At 49.9% G+C, this 14,236-nt stretch overlaps 1 protein-coding gene across 2 annotated transcripts in view; it reads right to left on the bottom strand.

The window, feature by feature from the left end:
* Galnt16 (polypeptide N-acetylgalactosaminyltransferase 16) overlaps positions 1-14,236 on the bottom strand; it is an 86,573-nt gene that overhangs the window by 26,184 nt on the left and 46,153 nt on the right. For both annotated transcript variants that reach the window (XM_029484935.1, XM_029484934.1), the window contains 4 exons: positions 5,965-6,122; positions 2,527-2,625; positions 1,915-1,982; positions 1,056-1,121 (listed from right to left, as the gene is read on the bottom strand). In XM_029484935.1, coding sequence (XP_029340795.1) covers positions 1,056-1,121; positions 1,915-1,982; positions 2,527-2,625; positions 5,965-6,122 — 391 coding nt within the window. The remainder of the gene's footprint in view (positions 1-1,055; positions 1,122-1,914; positions 1,983-2,526; positions 2,626-5,964; positions 6,123-14,236) is intronic.

Below are 14,236 nucleotides of genomic sequence, written 5' to 3'. Positions count from 1 at the left end.
AGCTCCAAACTTTGACTCTGTAACTCCTTCCATGGGTGTTTTGTTCCCAATTCTAAGAAGGGGCAAAGTGTCCACACTTTGGTCTTCTTTCTTCTTGAGTTTCATGTGTTTTGCAAATTGTAACTTATATCTTGGGTATTCTAAGTTTCTGGGCTAATATCCACTTATCAGTGAGGCACCACCACCTTTTAAGGTCTGCTTTCACCTCAGGCCACCCAGTCTCTGCCTTGCTGGCCAGGCCTGGATTCTCACAGGGAGAAGAACACATAGAGAGAGACTAAAAGACTGGCCTTCGAGTGTGTCTCCCAAGCTGGAATCCTGGCTCCTCCATTCACTACCTTTGGAAAATTACAGACCCTCTTGGCACTGCAGTTCTCTGTGGGCAGAACGGGAGCAATGGCTGTCATGCCTAAGGACAAGCATTGTTAGCAGAGCCAATGTCTGCCACCGCCCTCCAGGGAGAGGGGCTGCTAGCACCAGCATCTACCTGTCAGCTCCCACCTTTGACTGCACTGTGCTTGGCCTGCCACGCCCTCTCTTGCTCCCCATCACCCATATCTTGAGATGCCTGCTACTTTCTCTATATTGAGGCCTATTTCTCCCCGCCCCCCCCCATTGAGGCCCACTCCACCACAGAAGACCCTCCTGCTCACCCTACTCCCTCTCCTCCATCACCACAATATTCACAGGAACATGACTGTGATAAGGGTCACTCTGACCCCCTTGGGTACATATTAAACATTCCTAGGACAGGAACTGTGCTTAGACCTTCTCTTGTGTCTTCTAGGCCTTTAGACAGCACGCTGTGCTACCACTGATGCTCCGACGCACTCCTTGGTCGGTCACACCTTTCACCTTCCCTCCCATTCTCTTGGGGCTTTGCATCACAAGACTCTTGGTCATCCTTATAGCAACGCTGTAAGGCAGAAGAATGCTAGCATGGTCCCATTTTTCAGAAGAAAGAAGTAAGGCAGACTGAAGGGTCTTAGGATAATACAGTGCCAGCACAGGAATCCGGAGGTAGAAGACCACCAGGACACAGACCCAGTGCTCACCTTCCCGTTTGTCATTGCGAAGGCACTTGACCTTGGGGATCCTGGTCAGAAGCAAACAGTCTTCAGCTGAAGGCAGAGGGGAGGAAGGCAAGCTCATTTAGTTATGGGCATCAGATCATACTGGCTATCATGGCTGAAGGATAGCTTTGTCTCCACTCTTGGGTCAATTGAGGACCATTAGTGTCTATGAACCCAACTCTACCCTAGGGGGCACCAGAGAGCACCTGGCATATTGAAAGGGGCTCTTTTATATCAGGGGTGTGTGTGTGTGTGTGTGTGTGTTTATCTGTCTGAGTACACTTGCTCATGTGTATAGGCATGGAGGCCAGAGGTCAACCTCAGGTGTCTCTCTCTTTATTCGTTACCTCGTTGCTTCTTTTTCTGAGACAGGCTCTCTATCTCTCTTGCCTTGGAGTTCATAGTTTTGGTTAGACTACCTGGCCAGTGAGGTACCCACCATCCACCCTTCACTTCACTGAGCACTGGCTGACAGATGCACCTCTGTCACTTGAATTTCTACGTGCGTGCTGGATATCCGAGCTCAGTTCTTCATACTTGTAGAGCCAGCACCTTCTCTACCCAGGCATCTCCCTACCCCCTTGCTTCAGTTTGTTTGTTTGTTTGCTTTTATTTTTGTTTTTTAATGTCATTTCACGGGTGTATCATTTCAACAATGCCGCTCTTGCCCTCTGTTGGGTTCCAGGGTGGGGAAATCATCCCAGAAAAGACTAACGATTCCCTGCTTGACAGAGGTCCATGTGTGAGAAACAGGATGGCAGCAGAGAGCTCATCTCAGCAGCTGGGGGAGCAGCCAGGATGGGGGCACGGAGAGGCGGACGAAGAGAAGATGGGTACTTACGGTCTGAACTGAAGTCATCCACTAAGATAATCTCCTGGATCAAGCTGGCAGGAGTTCGGTTCAGGACGCTGGAGCAGCAGTGGGCACAGAAAACGAGCCTGCAGTCAGCCTTTCTTATACATCCCTGTAAAAGCCTCTCTCACCACGGAGGTTCTTACCCACCCCCACAGCTGGGACGGGGGCCTGTCTCTCTCTGAGAAAGGATACCCAGGCTTCATCACTCCAAGCACTGTCTCTGGGTACTCCTTCCTGAGTCCCACTTGCATCTAAGTGTACTGGGGAGGTGGCATGTGTGCAGGAGGGGAATGTCTCTCTGATGGTTACCAGGCACCTGCTGGGCTGATACCCAGCTTGCCCTGCCTCCCTCCACTCAGAGCCTGCTGCATGTCTGCCTTCTTGGATTTGACCTTGGGTTTGACTTCTTGCTTTTGATCGCTTGTGTCTTCCAAAAGATTCACCAGATCTAGGTTCTTGGACCACGAGACTTATCCTCCCAGAGCTTGCTGGTTTCCACAGTGTCTGCACAGAAACTAGTCAGAAACTCCCTGGCCCCCAGAGACCCCCACCGGACAGAGCCACTGAGATGACAGCCCATAAGGACGAGGGGATTACCTCTTCACTGTGCGCAGGAGTGTGGAGCGAGCCTCGTTGTGGAAGGTGATGATGACACTGGTGGCCGGCAGGTCCGAGGAATAGGACAAGGATGGGCAACTAAGAAAGGACAGGAGTCAGAGGTGAAGGGGGTCAGAAGTGAGGGGGTTGGGGATCAAAGGCAAACAGTGTTGGCATGCCTGGGCCGCCAAGTGCTTTTCTATACCCACTTTGCTGTGCCCTGGGACAGAGAGCTCTGTAAGGCAGAAGGAATTCTCAAAGCTAGGATAGAGCCTTCCTCCCACAACATGACGTTCTATCCCACAAGGGCCCAGCACCCACTTGCCACCTGGCCTGGGGTCCAGGAAGAAAATTGCAGATTGAAGAGTAGTCCTAAGCCTGGGGGTTCTTTGCCAAAGACCTAAAGTACCACCACACACATGCACACATGCACTGACTTCTGGGAAGGTTTGGGGTCTATGTATAGGCTCCAGGATACAGCCAGGAGCCAAAGCATGAGGCTACTGCTGCTGAGGCAGACCAGTGGGGCGAGGTAGGGCATGAGGCTACTGCTGCTGGGGCACACCAGTGGGGCGAGGTAGGGCATGAGGCTACTGTGCTGAGGCACACCAGTGGGGCGAGGTAGGGCATGAGGCTACTGTGCTGAGGTACACCAGTGGGGCGAGGTAGATGGGTTGGGGAGAAAACCACCTCCCTTTTGCCTTCTCACATCCTGATGCTTTTTCTTCCGTCTCCCAGCTCTGGTAGGATCTGGCCAGAAATTCCTCCCACTCTGCCTGCAGGGTGGGGGTGGAGGGACTTCCCTCCCACTCTCTATAGCACTAACAGCCCTGCAAGAGCTATCAGGAGGAGGCAAGCCTGCAGGACAACAGCTTCCCAGAAGACACTGAGGGCAGTCCCTGCTACTCTGCTCCCTCTTCTGCAGTCCCGGGCTCCCCCAACCTGTCTTTGGACCACCCCCTCGACTCCCTCTCATCCCAGCAAAGGGAATTAAAACCGTCATTCCCACGGGCCTTCCTTCCTAGCTATCACTCCCGTGAATGCATTCATTCCTGGCTCCAAACCGCTGGAAGGCAGGCGCCCGCCTCCGCTGGTTTTCCTAAGCGATGTTCTTTATTACAATCGCTCCACACTACTCCAGCGATGACTATTTTTTTCATTACAGCGTTCACCCCACTGACAGTAACTCACAGTATGAATTCCCAGGCCCACATCCTGCCCTGCAGAGAGGCCAGGTCAGGCAGGCGAGGAGTCCCATTGCTTGTGTGAGACCCCAGGGAGAAATCCTGAGACACTTTAAAAATATCTCTTTCTCAAGAGGGCTGTGGGGGGGGGGGAAGGACTCTCTTCTGCTCCCAGAAGCCAGGCTCCCAAGGGGAATACAGTTCTACAGAGTCCCAGTTCTTTGTCCTTGTCCCCAGATGTCATGTCTAAGGAGAGAAGCTAGATAATAATGTTTTTCTCTCCTTGTAGGAGGCAAACCTCCTACACTTGTCTGAAGGGTGGACTTGAACTTCCCCCGCACCTACATTCTTCTGGGATTTAGATGGTGGGTAGAGCTAGCTACCCAATTCCCAGGAGCCAGGAGTTGTTCAAGAGGCTGTCCCATGTCTATATTGGGGAGGTTTGCTCATGTTCCCAACAAGTCTGCCTCATGTCATTTCCCACTCTGACAATAGCATCCCAGCCAGAGGCCAGGACAAGGAGCTAGCCTGCAGCACGGAGTCCAGTGGAAGCTGTATCTGGGGAAGGCAAGGTTTGCAGGAGCATATTGGCTTTAGCAGGCCGGCACCTCCTATGCTCCCCCTGCAACAAGTGCGCACGGGCGCGCACGCACGCGCGCGCGCACACACACACACACACACACACACACACACACACACACACACACGTTGATCTACCTCAGCCCTCTGAGAGGATCTAGCAGTAGCACATGGCACCTCATCAACCCACCACAGCCCTGGATATGCAAAGCCCCCAGCACTGTTCCCCCTTTTAGTATCTCAGCAAATACACGAGGAGAGACAAGGTAGGTTGAGGTGGGAAGGTGGACACAGATGATCTAGGCCAAGCCCTCAGTTGACATATGGAGTCAGGACATAGATTCCCCTAGGTCCTGAGGACTGAGTTAGCCATGATTAGGGCTGTCCACTGAAGGTTTTGAAGAGCAGCAGTACATGAACCTACCATTGCTTGCAGTGGAGAGAGAGAGGAAGCTGCCCTCAAGCTGACTGACAAAGGACTTAAATGTTGGTTTGCTAGCTCCTGTAATCTCAGCACTTGAGAGCTGAGACTGGGAGAGAATCAAAGTTTAGGGCTAGCCTGGAGTATATACAGTGAATTCCAGGCTAGCCTATGCTACACTGTAAAACCTGGTCTTGCACATACTTCACACACACACACACACACACACACACACACACACACACACACACACACATCAAGAAAAAGGAAAGAAGGAAATAAAAACACAGGAACAGCACATGCTGACTGAAGGGCAGATGAGGCCAGGCATGGGGAGAAGGGGTAGGCAGGGGTTCTACAGAAGGAGTAGAATGTTTCTGATGATGGCAGGCAATGGCAGGAAGAGAGAAAAGGTGATAGCACATACTTGAGATAGGGCACATCAGACTGAACCCAGGAAGAGAGCTGCTGACTTGCCCGAGTCCAGTCACACCAAGCAGGGACTGACTGGTGGAAGGCTTCTCTGGCCCTGGTCTAGGACCTTGCCCATCTCCCACAGGAGCAGAACAAGGAACAAGACCTGGATGCTTTTGCAGGAGATGCTGGGGCCTGGGGAGGAGGCAAGAAAAGGATGCCAAGGGGCGTCCACAGCCTTTCACTGTTTAAAGAAGGAAGGGCTGGAGCCCTTGCGTCAGTGTGCGGCTCACCATCTTGGGTTTTCTTGAGGTCCTCTGGCAGGCTACTCTTACTGGGATGTCTGATTGAGGACAGAGGGGACCTTCTGCCTTCAGCTGGGGGTTTCCATGACCTTTCCATTGAAATATAGTAGGGCAGTGCCAGTAGGACATAGTAGGACTGGGGGTGGGGGGGCAGAGGCAGGCAGGTCTCTGAGTTCCAGCACAGCCATGGCTCCACAAAGAAACCCTGTCTTGAAAAACCAAAAAGAAAAGAAAAGAAGAGGAGAGGAGAGGAGAGGAGAGGAGAGGAGAGGATGAACAAACAAACACAGGAGGCAGGATAATTCTGAGTGAGGATAACTTAAAGTCTAAAGTCACTAGATAAAGACTGGGGACATCATATTTATTTGTAAAATATATACAGTTTGCATGTGTGCATGATCACACACACACAGACACATGAATAAAGTAAATAAATGTAATAAAACAATAAACACATATGAGTGAAAGAAACCAAGTTGACCAACACCAGTCTTTTCTTAGTTTTCCCTTCCTGTCCACTCAGCAGATGCCATACCTGTAATGGCGGGTGTCCCGGATGGGTCGGTCTGAGCTCAGTTTGTCACTCTCCAGTTGGTTAAAGGCATGTTGTCTGTATGGGTCCTCTCCAGGCTTCAGCTGCTTGGCTGACAGGTACGCCTTCTCATCAAAGCCCTTTGAGGGCGTTCCTGTCACCTGAGACAAAGGTCAGCATCAGAGAGGGCCCAGACAGGACGGTTCCATGGGAGGAGATGGGGAAGGATACTGTGACAACATCCTAGGAGTGGTCAGCTGGGTCCTCTCAGCTGTACCTCCCCTTGAGAGAACTAGAACATTATAAATCTGGATACAAACTAGCCATTATCTTGGGGGCAGGTATGTACTTGCTACTGTGTATACACATGGATACAGAGTACATGAACTTGAGGGCAGAAGTAGACATTGAGAGGGTGGAGGGTGGGGTTGAGATGCTGAAGTTCGCTGATTGGTTGATCAATGAGCTTCTGCCTGTCTGTATCCCCTGTGCTGGGGATACAGGCATGAGACACTAGACCCACTTTTTGGGTTGTTTTGGGTTGGTTGGGTTTTGTTGTTTTAAACACAAGGTTCTGGGGATCTGATCTAAGGTCCTCCAACTTTGTGTGGCAGGCGTGTTTTGGCTGAACTCTCTCTCTAACACCCAAACCAGCCATAATTCTAAAAGCCAATGCTCTCTGCTTGATACAGAGAAGGTATTTCCCAAAGAAAATCAGTTGCCTGGGATAAGGTACCTTAAGGAGACTAGAAACTAGAGAGGGTGTTCTGTAGATGGAGAGCCTGGATCTGGGTTAGGCATATGCAGGCTGCCGGTGGATAAGAGCCAGGGCTTAGACAAGCTGCTGCAGAGTTTCCATTGAGGAAAAGCAAGCCATCACAGGCTAATTCACCGAGCCCTCAGGACCAAGTGTATTACTACAGTGTTGGAGCGTCTCTGGGACTTCTGTTGCTGCTTCAGTGGCCCCATGTCTGATACACTAGGCCCACTGGTGCTAAGTGCTGGAGAAAGAGGGATAATTAATGGGCCAGCCTCCCACTCCTTGGCCACAGCCAATGCTCTGCAACCAGAGTCCCCAGAGAGGTACAGAGGAAGGCACATCAGAGATGAATGGATGGATACATGTACTCTGATGTCTCATTATCTGAATCAAACTGTGGGCCAGATGTTTCCAGAAGGGCTATGACAAACTATCAGCTGTGACAGCGTCCCAACTCCAATTCCTATGCCCAATCAGCAGTTCTGGGCTGATGGAGGGAGCAGAAAAGAGGACAAGAATTGTCCACTCATAGAGCCAAAGAATGAGGTCTCTATCACATGCCTCATCCTTAGAGGATGGTCCCTACAGACATTAGGGTTTTTCTGTGGAGTGACACTGAGGTGTTTCATCAACAAATCTAGGTGCCCATGTTATCCTGAGAGCTTGACCCTACCTCCCTTGGAGGAATGCTAAAAGATCTAGAAGCTCCTAGCTCCCGACCACTACCTCAATACCACCTTCTCCAGTGGCCCCTTGACCTGGGGGCCTGCCAGGAGCCTAGGGTGTCTGAGGGCAGATCCAGAGAGGGAAATCTTGTTTCTCCCAGGAAATGTATGCTTGTCCCAAGCTAGGTTCAGCTGCTAAGAGTGTATGCTCAGAGGTGACACAGCAGCAGCCATGATGTTCTAATATTCTGAGTGAGCGCCATGCTAGGAAATGAACAGAAGTGTCATTGGCCCCCTGTGGGCTCAAAATCCATTTCAGAGGAGGGAGAGAGGAGGGGGAAAGGGGTGATCCTGCCTGAGCCCTGAGTTGCTAGAAAAATCCAAACGCCCAGCTCTGGGAGTGAAGATGGAAAGGCAGTGGGGTTGTGCCCTTCCACCCCAGACAATGATGATACTAATACCAGTCCCTTCCTTCCCCCAGCTCTGTGTCAGGGGAATGGAAAGAAGCCACTAGCTCATGGCTGAGGAGCTAAAATTAAAGAAAAACCGCAGAGGGAAGAGTTTTTCAAACTCCCATGGGGAGAGTATATCACCTCATTATCCTGAAAGTTGACTGGGGGAAGCAACCGTGCTATTTATTCAGGGCTCTTGGCCACTCTGTGGGCTTAGGGAACCTCCGAGGCTGACCCCATGCTCATCCTCTGCTAGTTCAACACCAACTGAGAACCACACACCTGCCCCCTCCCCCTCCTGAGGGTGTGAGGCCTAAGGAACACCTGAGCTGGGCTTATGTTTATGAATGTTTGAACGCACCCATCCATTCAGTCACTCAGTGATTTATCTCCCCGATCCCCCAGTACCACCATGTACCCCGAAGTGGAAAGGACACTTCTGAGCTTGCTCTCTGTCAGCTGCCTTCTCATGTCTCACCCAAAGCCTCCTTCAGGACTCAGAGAATGTTCTGGACTCTGCCAAGCCTTCAAAACCAAGTTAAGTTTTACTGTGTTCTTGAGAAAAGGCTGCACTTCCCTTCCACAACCAAGATCCTCACATGTGTGCTGTGATATGCACACACCCCCAGAATAATAATTCATTGATTTTTGAAAAAATTAACAAAAGGAAAGAAACACACAGCAGGGCAGCCCTAGAAGAAGCACTTAGTAGGCATCTGGTTCTTTTCTTGCTCAGATCACGCCAGGCGTGGCTAAGAAGGGTCATGCATTAACTCCTACTCCAAAACAAGGGTTTATAGCAGAGCAGCTGGTGGCATGGTCACAGAGCCTCACCCTATCTCAAGCCAGCTGGGCAGTGACCACAGATGCTGTTCTCCTTCTCCTCCCTCCTCCAGGGGGACACAGTGACGACCATGTCTCCAACCAGCAGGCTTCTTAAGCACAGCAGGGGTGGGGGGAAATGTATCTTTTGGTCCTTGGCTGCAGGGCCATCAGGAGCTAGCATGGGGCATGGAGCTAGGATGGGACATGTAGATCCTGGGTATGGAGCCTTTTCCAGAGCAGGTGATGGTACAGTGCTGTGTGTGGAATTCTTAGGCCAGGCTGGCACCTGTTATATGAATGACACTAACATTTATGTCCTTCTACCAAGGTGAGGTAACTGTGGATGGGGAGGGGCTCATAAGGACCCCCCCCCCAGCCACAGCTAAGGAGCTATGGGCAGGTGACAGCTATTGAGGGAGCGAGGATGTGGCCATGGGTTGCCCATGTTCCAATGGGCAGCACTAACTGGCTTCAGTGGATTACTTTTTAAAAAAGAGATCATCAAGTTGGGGGTGGGAGGGTGTTAGAGAGCCAGGGGTAGGTGACAAAGGCGCTAAGATCAAAATACATTGTATGAATTCTTCAAAAACATAAATAAACAATACTATATATTTTTAAGTGTTGCTCATTGCTGGGCAGTGGTGGCACACACCTTTACTCCAGCATTCAAGGAGGCAGAGGGAGGTGGATCTCTGAGTTCTAGGCCTGCCTGGTCTACATAGCGGAGTTCTAGGACAGCCAAGGCTACACAGAGAAACCCTGACTGGGATAAAAAGAGACATTGCTCATCTTTGAGTTCTTACATCTGGCACGCAGTAGGTACTCAGCAGGTACCTGCTGAATAAAGGAATGGATGAATAACTGAACGAGCAAATAAATATCTAAGTATTGTCCCTGCTCTCAAATTTGGTGTAGTCTTCCCAGCCCCCACATGGCAACTTAGGACCGTGCATGACTCCAGTTCTAGCCTCCACAGGCATCAGGCACCTATGTGGTGCAAAGGCAAACATGCAGGTGGAACACTCATCCACATAGAACAAAAACTTCTTTTAAATTAGTATATCTGACCAGGGGAGAAATAAGTGTGACCCTTCCACACTGCAGAACACCAGGAAGCAGGCGGGGGGCCCTGCCCCTCACTGGACTCAGCCTCTCCTGTTGCTCCCACAAGCTCTGCTTCAGAGGCTCCTCTCCTCCCAGTCTGCAAGCCTTGCTCCTTGGTCTCCTGCAGAACTGTCCCACCTCCCATCCTCCCTGAGCCTCCCTCCACCCTATGTAAAACTATGAGGCCACCCCACCCTACCTTCCATCTCCTACGGCACTCACTGGCAGCTGGAAATCTGTGTGTGTTTTATATCTTAGTCTTCTTGGCCACTTTTTGTTTTAAGAACACAAGTTTCATCAAAGCACGGATGGCCTGTTTTGTTGACTGCTGCAACCGAAAGTCCACAGCGGTGCCTGAGTGATACAAGCAGTTTAAAAGCAATGGCTAAAGAACAAATGAGCGGGCTGCAGAAGTGGCTCAGTGTTTAAGAGCCCCCGTTGCTCATCCAGAGGGTCAGAGTTCAGTTCTCCAGCTCCCACATGGCAGCTCATGACTGTCTGTAACCTCCATTTCAGGAGATCTAATGCCCTCTTCTGGCCTCTGTGGGCATCAATCACACACAGAGACACACACACACACACACACACACACACACTCACAGGCAAAGCATCCCTCATCTTTGCAGCCTCTCACCCACATCTGAATAAATACAACACTTTGCAGAGGACAAGCAGGTAACAGGAAAGCTCTGGATGCCTTAGGGTTTTCTTGCCTATTTTCCTGTTGAGGTTCTCATTCACTGTCTCTGTCCCAACACCCCATGAATGAGCACAGGACTTTTGGTCCTTATTACTTTACTCCTAGGTATAGCAGTACATTAATTGGTTCAAAAATGGTTATTTGATTCCATTGAGACCAGCCAGAATCTTGAGACATTTTTTATATAAAGCACTCTCGAGCATATTCATCCTGTCTCCCTCCAGCCCCCTCTCTCAGGCTAGTTTGAGTTGGCTCTTCTGTCCTAGCAATCAAAAGTTCATGGAGCCCTTGAGTCCCTTGATGCACAGAAAAACAAATCTCTAAAAGGAAAAAGTAAAATAAAACCCAAATGAGCCTTGCTGAGCCATGACACAGCAAGGCAGTCATTCACCCTGAGATGGCAGGCTGGTTTCTGGTATTTGGGCCAGTGGCTATAGTCCAGGGCCAGGCTGGCCATTCCCAGAATTCCCTAGCAGGCAGGGCAGTATTCAGCTTTCAAGATGGAGCTTCCAAATGGACCACACCAGAAGCCCTTTTGTGTTGCCATGGTGAAGAATGGAGGCAGAGGCCTGCTGAGTGATGGGCTGATGAACGTCTCATTGCCCTCCAGCCCCTGGCAGAGGGTTCTTGGCTGAAGTGTAAGCAACCACCCTTTTCTACAGTATTTGTCCTTTTATGGAGTGCCAAACCCTGGGCTTTCTTGCTCAGTAAGGTCAACCACATGAAACTGCTGGAGCTGGAGGAGAAGCTGGGCAGGGGTGAGAGGAGCCCCTGGCTCTTCCTGGGAGCTTTCACCTCCGCCCCTCACTTTGATTAAACTTTGAGACTTGCCTGACTTGTTTCAAGCCCTTTTCCCATCAAGATTTGCTTATTGCTTCCTGCTGCTAAAATTAGGAAGCAAACAGCAAAAGGGAGGCTTAAAATAAGAAGGAATTTTTTTTCCATGTCAGTTTCATAGAGAACAGCTAAGCCCCACGCCCTAAGCCTGGTAAACTTTCCCTCCAAACCTATACAGACTTCCTCGTCTGAAATGTAAACAACTCCAACACCCCTTTAAACAATCGCTGCCCAATTTCCTTTTACTACCAGTAAAACAGGCACCTGCTGGGTTTAACTTTCACTAAATTTCAACGAAACTACTTATTAAAAGGCTGTGGTCCTGTTTTGTGGATGGCTCCTGAGTTTTTTTAGGGTTTTTTATCCCCCCCCCCTCCTGAGTCTGCTAGAAACCAAAAACACCTGGAGAACAGAATGTAATTCCCACGCTCCCTCCATGAGGCCGAGAAGAAATTCCCATCTGACCCAAGAAGAAAGACTGCCATTCTACCAGCACTGATAAGTCCATCATTCAACATCTCTTTGCTCGAGGTCTGGGATGGAGGTCCCCCAGGGCTTCCCTGACCTCTGTCACTACTGTCATCCAATCAGACAAGATGCCGCTGTGGCATGGGACCAGGAGCCTCAGGCTGGATACAGGATGCCTGGCCCAGCTGTGACCTCATCTTTTGCAGTTGCCTCAGAAGCTATAATTACAGTGGCGGCCAACCTGGCCTCTAGAGTCTGATGATCTTGGCATGGCATGCCAGCTCCTGCTGCTCTCTGACCTTGGTGATAATTTACCTCACCTGAGAGTGCCTCTTCCTCTGGAAAATGGGAATTCTGGGGATTAAAGGAAATGAATGTATAATGCATTCAGCACAGGGCCTGGCCTGTACATTGTAATAATAATTACGGCTATTATTAATTACCTTGCCTGCCATTTCTAACAGTGGTTCTGAAGCTCAGCCTCACCACAGAAGCCCCAGGGAGATTTTAAAAGCCAGATGCTCAGGCCATTCTGAAGACCACCTTAGCTAGTCTTTAGGGCTGGGACATAAACATCAGGACTCTGAAGCCATCCACACTGTTCTAGTGTTCTCCACAGCCCCAGAGCTGTGGCTCTCCATGGGTAGGTAGCTAATGATAAGAGACTGTCATAAACTAGTGGAATCCCAGGATCTTAACACTGTGGAGAGCTTAGGGGCAATCTCCTAATGGCTACCCTTACCACCTTCTCAGCAAAACCTCACTTGGAGTTTCTAGAACTTCCCCACCTGCAGAGCCAACGGAATGAAGCTGTAGCCTGGTTACCATGGAGACCTACCTACTTCATTACAATACTTCTACCTCTCTTGAGAGTAGATTCAAGATCACTTACCTATCTAGGCTCTCTGGTAGGGACACCTACCTAAGGCCCCTGCTTAGCTCACACGTCCTATTATTCTCCCAGGGTGCTGCTGACCACAGAGCTTTATGGGACTAATGCTTTCACTTAGGAATTCTAGTGCATTCCACTGTTCTAGTAATTTTACTAAGAGAACCAAGGGAGGCCCACTGCACATTTCTTTAGGCACCTGAGCCATATAGGCTCCAGAAAGGCCGGAACATGAAGTAGAGCCATAACACCAGACAGTTCCTGGTTAGATCCAACAGGCTCCCCAGGTCACCATGTTCTACCCTGTAGCAAGTCCTGAGAGAGTCTGAGGGTAGTCTCTGCAGAGATTTGTGGTGGGACCTCCTGGTCCTTTGTTCAGCTTGGCTAAAGCATTCTTGCACCTGAAAAAGGTATCAAAAACCATGCCTTATCCTCTCAGCCACAGCTTCTGTAACCCAGGGGATTAGGGACTTGGGATCTCTGCTACAGCAAGGGATACACACTGGTGACCTACTGTGTACCTAAAGCTCTGTTAGGTGATTATTTCTATCTTCAAATGTGCCTGTAAAATACATTCTCTTCTCATCCATACTTTACACAGGGGGGAAAGAAGGCCCTGCGAGGTACAGACAGCAGCATGGCCAGGTCACACACCAAATCAAAGCCAGGAATGGGGCCGGAGTGAGGACCATCTGTCCACAGAGCCCGGTATATGTTTCTTTGTGCCCTTGGACCATTCCTGTACTTAGGAGGAGCCTGGGAACCTCCTTCCAGTGTTGAGGCTCTCAGCTCCAGGGCAGGCCCCTGGCGGCCTTCTTCCCTGGCTGGAAGCCAGGGAATCAGGCTACAGCTCACACAGGGACATGTCCAGTGCTGTCATTCTTGGCTTGCACATGAGCTTGGAAGCATCTCTTTGCTTATAGTTCAAAAAAAACATGAGAAAAAGAAAGAAAGAAAGAAAGAAAGAAAGAAAGAAAGAAAGAAAGAAAGGAAGAAAGAAAGAAAGAAAGAGAAAGAAGAGAAGAGAAGAGAAGAGAAGAGAAGAGAAGAGAAGAGAAGAGAAGAGAAGAGAAGAGAAGAGAAGAGAGGAGAAGAGAAAGGAAGGGGGAAAATGCAAGAATTTGTGTTACTGAGACCAAGATAGCCCATAACCAGACTTTTCTAGACCATTCTGGACCCTTCTGATTCTTTCCAGCCAGGGACACCCTCAGGGTCCTGATAACCCTCAACTGCAGATTAATTTAAGAAGGGGCAAAGCCGATTTCTACTTGGGGTCTTACCTGTCCCACCATGTCATCCTTCCTCCCAAACAAGTTGTCAATGCTCTGCTGCTAAGCAGAGAGAAAGATGCCAGGGAGAGCTGTTGAGCGAAACCAAGCTCAAGGCTCTCCACTCTCCTAATGGCCTCTTCTGGCAGCAAATGGTGTGGACCAGCCTCTCTCCAGTTTTAGTCACAAGAGCAAAGTGTCAAGGTCTACATAGTGTCCTTGCCTTCCAGGTGCTTCATAGTCTAAAGCCACTGAACTTAGACCTGCCAGATAGTAACTAAGACAGAAAAAAAAAAAAAAAAAAAAA

This window comes from Mus caroli, chromosome 12, assembly GCF_900094665.2.
Source record: "Mus caroli chromosome 12, CAROLI_EIJ_v1.1, whole genome shotgun sequence".
In the NCBI taxonomy this organism is placed as follows: Eukaryota; Metazoa; Chordata; class Mammalia; order Rodentia; family Muridae; genus Mus; species Mus caroli.
The sequence above is the reverse complement of the archived record's forward strand: the minus strand, read 5'-3'. Positions and strand labels throughout refer to the sequence as shown.